General features: G+C 39.5%; 1 protein-coding gene across 2 annotated transcripts; it reads right to left on the bottom strand.

The window, feature by feature from the left end:
- Positions 1 to 1,247: 1,247 nt before the first annotated feature.
- On the bottom strand, positions 1,248 to 3,530 carry gdnfb (glial cell derived neurotrophic factor b). 2 transcript variants are annotated; one of them, XM_069699352.1, is made up of 2 exons: positions 2,895 to 3,530; positions 1,248 to 2,238 (listed from the first exon to the last, which is right to left on the bottom strand). In XM_069699352.1, the coding sequence occupies exons 1-2, from the start codon at positions 3,121 to 3,123 to the stop codon at positions 1,667 to 1,669; spliced, it is 801 nt and encodes a 266-aa protein (XP_069555453.1). In that variant the 5' UTR covers positions 3,124 to 3,530; the 3' UTR covers positions 1,248 to 1,666. The 2 variants fall into 2 exon arrangements, with proteins under 2 accessions (XP_069555453.1, XP_069555454.1); XM_069699353.1 differs by having other exon boundaries at positions 3,462 to 3,483.
- Between the last annotated feature and the right edge of the window lie 7,804 nt (positions 3,531 to 11,334).

Below are 11,334 nucleotides of genomic sequence, written 5' to 3'. Positions count from 1 at the left end.
TGTTGAACCAGGTCGTACTGACTTACAGATCAGGGCTATGAAATGTGAGAGACCAGGAGTGGATCAGATATCGACCACACACACATTAGTTAAGCAAGACACATATTCTCCTCTCATGTTCTCCAATTCCTCCATCTTTGTCTTCATTATTGTCGTCTCTGGATATTTGCCACCTTTTAATCATTCTGTCTCATCATTGTCCGACCTTTCTCTTCATACAGAACACCTCAACTCTTAACTTCACTGCTCATTCTTCAATGTTTTCTTTGTGTTGTAAGAGCTATTTGACACTTGCCTTTGATCCACCTTTCTCCATCGCTCACTGTCCACCTCACCTTTTATTCCTGTACTGCAGGCACTGCGCTGTAGGAATGGATCATCTAGTCTCAAATGTGTTTAAATGCTTCATCTTGTCATTTGAGAACATTTGAATCTTTTCATCTTTTTATGTTGCTTCTCATTTTTGGAAGGACTCGATAGATTTCATCCATAAAGCTCCTCTTTTACACAAAAAGTGTCAGAAATACAATGAGTAATTTCTGCTTCCATTCAGTTATAAGATTCATTCTTCCAACAACTTGTTTATGTGATAGCAATATGGAGATACAGTTGGATACCAGAATATTTCCTGAGCCTAGACAGGCAACATGATGTTCTGTCTGCTAAACTCATCTACAGCAGACAAATATTGCGTCCTGTGTATACATTAGAGATTACACAACACTGTGTAAGAATGCATTTATTAACATTTAAATCAGACAAGTTAAACATGAATACTGTATGAAAATAAAGCTGTAGTTTTGTTTTTAAAGTAAGGACATTTTGTTGTACTAACAGACATGAAATTAGCAGTGACAAATCCATTGTTTTATAATAAAAACAGAATACTTTCATGTGGTCTTTATCACCTCTTTGGTGGTTTAAAAAAAAGGAAACAGCTCAGTAAAATGATCTAATGTTGTAATGATTTTTCTGGGAAGAACACACAATATGTTGCAGTGAAACACACTGAATGCATACCTAACTTTGTCAAAACATCTCCAGGGCACCTTCAACACAAGATCCTAAAGTGTAAAAGATCATACTTTGATGTATACAGTCTTTTACTGCTTTTAGATAAATCATGTTTGATTTAAACCTTTGGCACACTGTGACATATCACAGAAATAAATAACATTTATCTCTTGAATAAAACAAAAATAAATATCAATAAGTTAATAAATTCAAGACTTCATAAATATGTTTCATATGTGGATAACTTTTTCAATGTAACATATGTGCTATACAGTAGACAGAGTGGGTCTGCTTATCATCCAATGCATGTGAGTTTGACTGAGTTCTCTCTTTTTGTCAGAATATTATGGAAACATCAAATAAAATCAAACAGGACAAATTTGTGACCTAAGTTGGTGACTCTGGAGGCAATCATAGATGCCAAAGTGGAGAAGGAGTTCATCTTTAGGAGTAATTTCTTTGGGATATAAAACTTAGGTGATAACCCCTCATCTCTTTGTTTACGCCTTTACTTGTAGAGTCGTACACGATGATGTTATGCAGAAAGGTTTCCTCACAATGTCAAAAATCGAAAGAAAAAACACAACATAAAACTTCAAAGTGGGAGTAAAAATTATTAAACTATTTGAAGGCGAACACAAATTCACAGTCCCTACACACAACCACATTTTCTAGCAGAGTGCTTCCGCACAGTGTGGTAAACCAGGCTGTCATCCAGAAATGAGAGATCATCATCAAACGCTATTGGCCGACAGCAAGCCTGAGGGGGCGTGTCTTTGGGGGGAAGCCTTCTGTTGTGAATGAGGTTGTAAAGAATTTTGTCGTAGTTGGTCTCGGACTTCCTGCAGGGTCCAGAGCAGTACCTGAATATCATTTCCTCACTGGAGCGGTAGCCCAGACCGAGGTCTGACACGTTGAGGTGGATCTGTTTGAGCACACAGCCCTGTCCTCGCCCACTGCCACCTCCTCCTCTAATCTTCCTGCTCATGTCCCCACCTCTACCACCTCCTCTTCCTCTTTTACCGCTCTCCTGGCTTGCCCCCTTCTTCCTCTCCCTTCTGTGTCGAGTCGTGCTGCTCAGGTTTTCTTTGGGAGATGAGGAGGTGATGGTGGTGGTGGTCGATGAGGACACGGCAGATGATGAGCGACGTATTCTACTGATGGTTACTTTGATGAAGTCCGCCACATCTTCAAACTCATTCAGGAAGGGCTCCTCCATGGTGTCTGAAACACGTTAAGAGAAATGCCTTTCTTTCAAAGATGTAGCACATTGGGTGGCACATATTGTTTTGCTTTAACACATCACACTGGCTAGGGAACAGATGGCGTGTTGTGTCACTCAACAACAGAAAATGGCACTTTTTTTTTTTGTCTGTAGAGGAATACCAGTTGAACTGATTCATTCAACTTAAAAATAAATCCCATTCTAACCAGACAGTTTTATATTTGAATAGAATTGCATTAAAGATAAAAGATGCATCCTCGTGAAACTACCACTTGAAAGTTAATCGACAATTATTTTAATAGATGATGAGTTGTTGTAGGCTACTTTATAGCAAAAATTCAAAACATTCATTGATAGTGACGCTTTTCTATTTTCCCTCATCCTTTGTGACAGTGAACTGAAATTTGAGATGGACTGATCTGAACTGATCTCTTTGGGCTTTAGGAAACTGAACAGAACTTTTTTTTTCTAGATTATTTTGCCATTGACTGTCTCAATTTTACGTATTTGTTCTATTGGACACCGATAACAATGTTATTGTTAGTTCTTTTTTTTTTCTTTTTTTTTGTGATCAAGATTTAATAAGTCTGCTCAGTGCAAAATAATTTGGGAGTTTTGGCAATTTTTGTACTCCATACAAACCACTGGCTCTTACATTTCGCTCCTCCAGAGAGCGTCCCTTCCCTGTTCGCTGGTTGAGCGCGGCTGATGCCCGGAGAAGTAACGGACAGGCGGAACTGAACCGGCGGGAGCTCCAGGGGACTCACGGCGGCGCGCCCTCTCCTCTTGGCGGACGTGGGCTGCTGCCGGTTCTGGATCTTCGGGCTGGCGTGCACGGCGACCAGCAGTATCAAACAAGTGGTCAGGCTATCCCATAACTTCATTGTCCACTTTAGTCCGGCAGAAGGACATGGCGCGATACAAAATCAACAGGTATCATCTGGCAAAAGCGAGGGACAGCATACTGAGGACGTTTAGTTGGAGAGAAAAAGGTGCGGCACACTCATCAGCTCCGGTTCTTTCCACAGAAAATTGGGATGATCAACGTATTAATGCCTGCGCAATGTAAACTGCACGCAATCCCTCACTTGGCAGCTGGAAAAACGCAAAGCAGCGTGGCACAACATCCACGAAACCAAGGAAGACGCGCAAAATGCAAAGCCTGGACTTTCCTCTGTTGTTATCTGCAAAACGTACGGGTCCTTGGAAGACAAACAATTACCTCCAGTTTACAGTCCTTTACTTGGGTTTTCATTTATTCTTCTTGGTTCCTATTTCACAATGTAGTGCAGCAGACTCCAGTCCATCCCACTCATCATCAACACTGACTGAGCCGCGAGGAGAAGCAAGAGACACGGGGAATGGTGGTGACGTCTGACCGTCCATCCTCTGCTTCTTCCTGTCTCCACCCATGCGGACTACACGGAGGGATGGAGTTCACATCATAAATTGAAGCTGAGGTTCAGAGTTGGTGAGAGTAGAGGAGTTATGTTATGTAAGAGGCTCAGTCTGTGCACTCAGATGGCTGGGAGGGAGAGACAAGTTTCACACTTTCCACTAACAATACACCAGATTTCCCATCCTGTCCTTCAAGCTTGGTTGATGTTGGATGGGAAACGTGTTTTTAATCAGCCAGTCAAAACAGACCAGATAGATTATGTTGCTACGTATAACTACAGTGTCCTTAACTTCAAGGGCTTCAATCTGATATCAATTACTGCAAAATTTAAACAATTCTGCCAATAATCTCTTGTGAAAATCTTTTCCCTCTGACATTTATGAATAGAAAATCGTCTTTTAAATAGGCATATGACTGACAATAAGGATAACTGGACTTCTATAACTTTTACCTTGTGATTTTCTCATTTCAGAAAAAATGGCGTAAACAGAGCAAAAGAACCTTTTTAAACACGTCACATTGTCAAGCATTACAGAGAAAGTTCCTGATTTCGATAAGTAATAATTGTTGCATGTTTGCAGTGAAAATGTTTCTGTATTCAAATTCCCACATCAAACAGCTTATCTTACAGCACATTTGTGTAGTGAGATGACGTGTTAAACAATTTCAAATTTTCATAAGAAGCTGTAAATCAGTCATGGTGTGAATTTGCCTTGTTCACACTCTAGTAGAAAAAAATAATAAATAATAAAACAAATTCAATTGTTTTTCCTGTTCATCAAATTACATTGTTATTCATCTCTGTCTCTGACAATTTTTTATTAGAGGACATAAAAAGAAATAGATTTGGGCAGAACTATGTTTAATGATTAAAACCAGAACAAAGTGAAAGTGATCTGAGAAGTTTATGTGTCTGCGTGTCAAGTGCTCTCCTTCCAGGAGTAGTTAAAAGTTGTTTATTTCACTTACTCAGCAGTAACTACACTCAGACAGCTGTAATTATTTAAGACTTTGTTCAGGGTATAGGCAGAACAAACGGTGAAGTTAATTTCTCAAATTAGTATAAAAAAGTGCCGCATAAAAGAGCAGAACAAATGCTTTCTAATGTGCAGGACACCGGGTGTGCTAATGCTTAGAGTCCCTGCAAAATGCATACGTGAGAAGATGTCACGTTGGACTATTAGCTACAACCATATTGTTCATTTTCTCTGTTTTGAAATCATTTCTGTATGTAGAATTTACCACTGCTGGAAAGATCTTCCCATCTCCTCCAGTCTGGTTTGAGGTAGGCCTTAAAGTTTACTGCAGTTCATGATTGAAGTTGATGTGAAATACATGCAGTGCATCCAAAGGCATGTGTGCAGTATATGAAGATGTGTAAACGCACGTGCACATCTTGAAGAACCTTGAAGTATAGTGTTGCATGATGAATCATGGTTGTGTCAGTGTGCCACATTGTATTGTAATCACTTGACTACACTGAACATGCAGAAACGATTTGAGCATCTGAATATGCTGTAACTGTAAAGCCGTACAGAATAACAGTATTCTTCCGCTTGTGTTTTTAGATGCTTGTCTACTAATCACTCAGAAGAGGCTTCCCTTTCCATGGACTCGCTCACTTAACTGTATGGAAATACCTCATCCTCAAGCAACAACACCCTTGCCAAGCAACAAATACACCAAGCAGATGTCCTTTTCCCTTCTTGCGGGACACTGGGGGCTTCTTGGGGACTGATCTGTAATTGAATCTGTCAGCCATTTCGGGGCTCTGTTTGACTCACATGTTACAGGTTAATTGCACCGGTCATTTCATCTGGCATTATCGGCCAACATGAAAGCAGCACTGCCTAACTATTTTTCTATGTAAGTGAGATGTTTAGAGTTAAAGTCTGGTCTGATGGGTTTTTTTTCTAGTCAACTCAGTCTCACGTCAAAATTTGGAATAGCTAGTTCGCAGCTCAAAACGTGAGCTTCAAAATTGTGAGAATCCTATGTTCTTCTTTGCCTTTCTTTTTTTCCCTGCATCCTCATCATGACCGTCCAGAGCCACTGGTGTCTCAGGCATCCGCACGAGGTGCCTTAGGTTTAGGCACCAAAACCTTGTCACCACATTTATCTGACAGATATAGTTACTTTTCAGAATACAACGTTTTATAACCTTTTATAGTTTGCTTTTGGATTTTTTTTCTGTTAAACTGTAGGATTAAGTTTTTCTTAATGGGTTGCAAAAAAAATTCTCCTATTTCTTATAAATAATGTTAAACCCCATTTGGATGAGCTGCATTGTCACAAAACTGAAAACAGGACTGTTATGTGGTTCTTACAGGACAACAATGATGCGTTCCTTGGATTATAGTAATCAACGGTATATAAACTAGCAACATCTTAAATAACTGTATGCAAGTTAATGCATCAGTATTAATCCGAAAACAAAGACAAGAAGCATTTTCTGCAAACTGTGTGCTTTTACTTTTTATGAAATTTTGGTGATAATGTTTACTTACTTTTACTTATATATGATTTTGAATGAAGAATTTTCACTTTGGAGTATTTTCAAAATGTGAAATAGGACCTGAATACTTCTTCCACCCAGTCCCACTTCGCACGCTAACATTTGTAGACTTTAAGTTCTAAATCTGGTCCAGACAAGGCTTTAGAAGTTTAGAAGTAGCAGGACATCCTGACTTATTTCAAGAAATCTTATACATTTAAAAAAAAAAAAAAAAATCAGCTAAATTCGCTTAATTCAAGCAAAAGAAATGTAATATTTTCAGAGACACTCGTTTGCAAAAATACTGTTTTCAATATTAATTAGTGTCTGACATTTTTTTTTGTTTCTATTAACACATTCAAATACCTGGTTAAAATCCTCGCATATAGTTTTCATTTCAAAAGTTTAACCAATGGAAACACGATGTCTCCTACATCACTGACTAACTATTCTCATTCAGGGATCCATCTTTGTGTGTAAATTTATATTTTGGACCAAAACCAGGTAACAAATCCTGCTCCCATGATAAACACCTCCAACTCTCAGGTGTGCTCAGAGAAACTTTCCACATATTGCAAAGGAATTTGAAAACAGTCTTTTGGTGACTGAACATATATTACTCTCTACACCGTGAAGGTCAAACTTTCAAGAGAATAGACAACGACCAAAGCAGCATTTGATGGGAGGGCGACTTTAATTCAGGCTATAAATTTGAACATTTCGTATGGAAGTTACCAAAAATAAGAATGACGTTACCAATAATTGAGCATTAATTAGTAAATCAACCAGCCAACCATTTTCCTTTGTTCGGTTGTCATAAGTAGGAATTTACATTAGAACTTGTTGCACCAGAGCAAATGAGACTTGAGCTTGAATTAATTTGTGTGCAAAAGCAAGAAGGTCCCTTACTGATGATTTTTATAGCTACTCGTAGATTTGGGTGTTGGATGGATCATTGAATACGTGGTAAAAAAAAAAAAAAAAAAGACAAAGCAGCTCCTTGGCCAGCCATAGCAGTGTTTGCAGAGTAATCTACACCATATGCACTGTGCTGCTGCTGGAGCCTCAGGGTGAGAGTGATCAGACTAGGAAGCTGTGAGTGTGGATGCTGTCTGCTGAGCTGAACCGCAGGGACTTGGCTCAGAAATGCTCGAGTGAGGTCAGAAACGGTTATTTTGTTTCAGCAAATAAACCATTTACTCTATATTCGTGCCCTGTTTTGTAATTGTGACTCAGTGTGACAGAATTGTTTGCTTAGTGGCTGTTTCAAATTTGAGTGTCTAATTAGGTTTGAGTAATTAAAGATGGAGACTATTACTTTTAGTCATATCTAAAGCAGATCTCAACCAGGTTGACGACAACGCACGTGTGGTCTCCACACACGTGCGTGTAGGACTTAAAGGCGCTGTTTACTGCTGCCGTTATGAATGAACATATTCATAGTAAAAGTGTTAAACACTGTGGGCATTTAATGCCTATTTACTTTACAATCACTCCTGAGAGAAATCTTCTCTCCTTCTTTGGTTGATGTTTAAATCAAAGTAATTACAGACTTACCAACAGCACTGTATCCTGTTTTTGAAGATGTAAGAGAAAAACATGTAGTTCACTGAAAGAATCAAAATCAATGTTCATGATTACTTTATATGTAGAGGGTTGTAACCACGCATAACTTCAGCATGTCAACAGGCAACTGATATATATATATTTTTTTTATGGTGGATGGATAATATCACAACAGAGGTGTGGGAGAGGATAATGCAAACAGACTAAAAATCTATTTATCTTGGTCGTTTTAGTGACGTTGAGGGTGTACCGAGAAAGAACCCATTAATTCTCCTACCAGCTAACAAACTATTGCACACCCTTTAGACTTCAGGGTGTTCTTCATCTTAAGCACAACGATTTTCTAAACCACTGGTCTGGTTTATTTGCTTGTTTAGATTCAAATGAAAATAATAACTTACTTAACTACTAAATTAACAAGCCTAATAATAAGACCAGTTCCTGTTTCCCTCACTGTCTGAATGAGCTCAAATCCCAGAACAGAAAATTTGGTTATTATTTTAATGAGGTGATAAAACATAGTGATAGATTGACCAGTTGTTTGGAAGACAATGGAGTGTAAAAAGTGTGTTTGTATGTGTGTGTATGTCAGTGGCTGCAGCTCAGAGTGTGTGTCTGCTTCAGTTTCTGGCTCTCCATCTTCTCCTGTGTTTCTATTTGTCCAGGAGATGGAGCCATTGAGTTCCTAACGTGCAATCCGTTGTCCCTCACCTCAGCCGCTGCTTCCTCTCACTACCTTCTAATTGTCACTCTTGGTCATAATCATCCTCCTTTGTCAGATTGTCCAAAATCGTTCCCATTCTTAGTGAGTCGTTGCATTTTTTTGTGATTTTTGCAGTTTTACCTGGGGCGATCACAAAAAAACAACAACCAGTATACTAAAGTCCTACTTGTTTCTTCATGAAACTTCCTTTTCTGCAGTCCTACAATACACAGATTCAGTTTTTGCTAAAAAAAAAAAAAAAAAAAAAAAATCTGTTTTGTCAGAAGAGAAACAAAAAAACAACCCTGTAGAACCCACGCAGGGTTAACAGAATACTCAATGTGATATGGACCAACTCCTCAGGGTTAAATGTGGCTCGCATCTCTTTCGTCAAGGAGAATCCAAATCCAAAATCTACAGAGTTTTCCAGGTAACTAAAAAAAACGTAGCCACGACGCTGCCAAACGAAGTTAACTCCTGGCACACAAGCGCTTGGATAACTCCCGTCACTTCACAGAAACTCTCTCAAAAGGTAGACTTATTGTTCACACAGTTTTTACTATCCTGTAATTAGCTGAAGAATTTCGCCGTCTGGAGCCTCGTCTGTTCATGCCGTCACTTCTCTGCGCTCAGGCTGCTACGCTGTGATTGACTGTCAAGTTCTGACCCCGAAGAGATGTACCATTGCTGAAAAGAAAATGACTGTGTGCTGTTTGAGAACAAGCTTTAATGCTGATTTTCTTTTTCTATCCTCTTTTGTGGTGTCTCCTTTTTTTCTTGTTTCAACGTGTCCTTTTGATGGACAGTCTGTCTGTTTCTGGGGTTTTGAAGCACTGTTTAGAAAATCCCCAAATTGCATATTATTAGCACTTTATCATCACTTAATCCTCACTTTTATCATTGACACAGACTTTATGCGGCCTGGTCCCTTTTTCATTTCATACAGTTTTGTCTCAACTCCATGCCACACTCTTTTATGAAGTCATGTATCTTGAGAGAGCTTCTGTGATGTGGTGACTGATGTGATTCTTGTACTTGGGCTCAACAGCCGACAACAGTCAATTATTTTTTTTACTGTGCACTGCAAAATTGGTTGCCGTCTCAAGAATGAACAAACTTTATTTGGAAGTGAGCTGTGTTGGGTCTTAATGTTTTATCAAATTGCCTGTGTTAAACTTACTGTAACCAGATCTCATTCAAACACGTGACGACCACAATTTTCTGTGAGAACCAGCAGTGTGGAACTTTTGTCTCCCCCTTGTGCCAGTGACAATAATTACAAAAACACTGTGGATATTTGCTGCGGGCTCTGCCGTAGCCGTCTCCGTCGCTGCTTTTGGGGTTGTAGAACAGTGGATAAATTGTTTCACAATCAGACATTAAGCCAATTGGTCTCATAATATTTGGAGCGTCTAGAAGAGTCGCATGATTGAATTGTTTTATTTCCATTAAAGTTAGCATATGGCTTCAGAGGTTAAATCTCGCTAGTGCATGCTCTGCTCATAAAGCAAGTCCAGTACTCAACCGGCTGGTGTCACACCAGACACCAGATTCCAAAACTTTGTATACTGTAAAATACAGAGAGCTTTTTCTGTTGGTTAAAAGCTTTTTCGGCATTGTGTGAACTCGTGTTGCAAGGGCTTGACTGTAACAGATGTTCATTTATCTGTAAAAGTCCACCAGTTGTTGGTTTACTTCGAATGAGCTGGTTGTTTAATCCTCCTCTTAACAAGTTAGCAGAGCACACCTTTTTTCCTCTTTCCAGCAAACAAGTTTTAAAACACATATCGCAAACACATTATGCCCAATCACCATGACTCTGTACTACTAATATCGTACGATATGTTCAGTGTGTGAATACTGAATGGGTGAATACTAACCCTGGAGATTTTTCTGTTCGCAAAATGTAGGTTGCTGCTCACTCCTTTTGAATTCACAATCGTAAAACAGCTATGGGCAGCTGTGGCTCACTATTCTCAGGATTGCCTTTCCACATGTTAAACTGTCCTTAGGCAAGACACTGAACCCTGGATGGCTTCCAATGTTCACTTCAGCACCTTGCATTTCATCTCACTGCCTTGTGATTGTGTGAATGGGTAAATTTAAGGTGTTTTGAATAGAAGCTGTATATAAATGCTGCCATTTGCCTTTAAAATACAGTGCCTTTGGATAACCTAATATTCAGCTCTGGTCATACGACAGGCAGAGTGAAAAGGAAAATGGCTTTGGGTTGGATTTTACCACTTTATGCCTAATATAATACATCCATCCAATATCTGGACCCTTTTAAAAAAAATTTTTTTATCCTGAACAGCGTCACGCTGGAGCCTGAAGGCTGGAACCCAGCTCACTTTGGGCGAAGGCAGGGTACACCCTGGACAGGTTGCCAGTCCAACACAGGGCCAACACATAGAGACAGACGGAAACAAAGACCGTTCATGCTCTCATTCACACCGAAGGGTAATTTTTTAGAATCACCAGTTAATCTGAGATACATGTTTTTGGATGGTGGGAGGAAGCCAGAGTCCTGGGAGAGGACCCACGCAGGCACAGTGAGAACATGCAAACAAGGCCCGTCAGATACAAGTTTATACTAATTTACTGGCCACAGCACTGCTCTGACACTGATTTGTGCAGGACATGAAATGGATAAAAGTGCATTTTTAATAAAGCTGTAACACGGGAGGCTGTGAGCAGCCTTTACCTTAACAGGCTCTTGCTCTTCAGTTTACAAACACTCACGGAGCACTCCTCTTGCTCGGATTTCCTATCTTTGACGCCACAATAACGCACACATGATCAGTTGATCACATATTAACGAATAGTTTGACAGACATTAATTAATGAACTCGTTGTTTATTGTTGTACGCACAGACACTCATACACACACAGAGAATTAATATGGAGTGTCTGTTGCTTGAGCGGCTCCCTTG

This window comes from Brachyistius frenatus, unplaced genomic scaffold, assembly GCF_029030835.1.
Source record: "Brachyistius frenatus isolate BFR_SWC_R1_liver_20210118 unplaced genomic scaffold, ASM2903083v1 Contig_30, whole genome shotgun sequence".
NCBI classification, from domain to species: Eukaryota; Metazoa; Chordata; class Actinopteri; family Embiotocidae; genus Brachyistius; species Brachyistius frenatus.
This window is presented reverse-complemented; position numbering and strand designations above follow the sequence as displayed.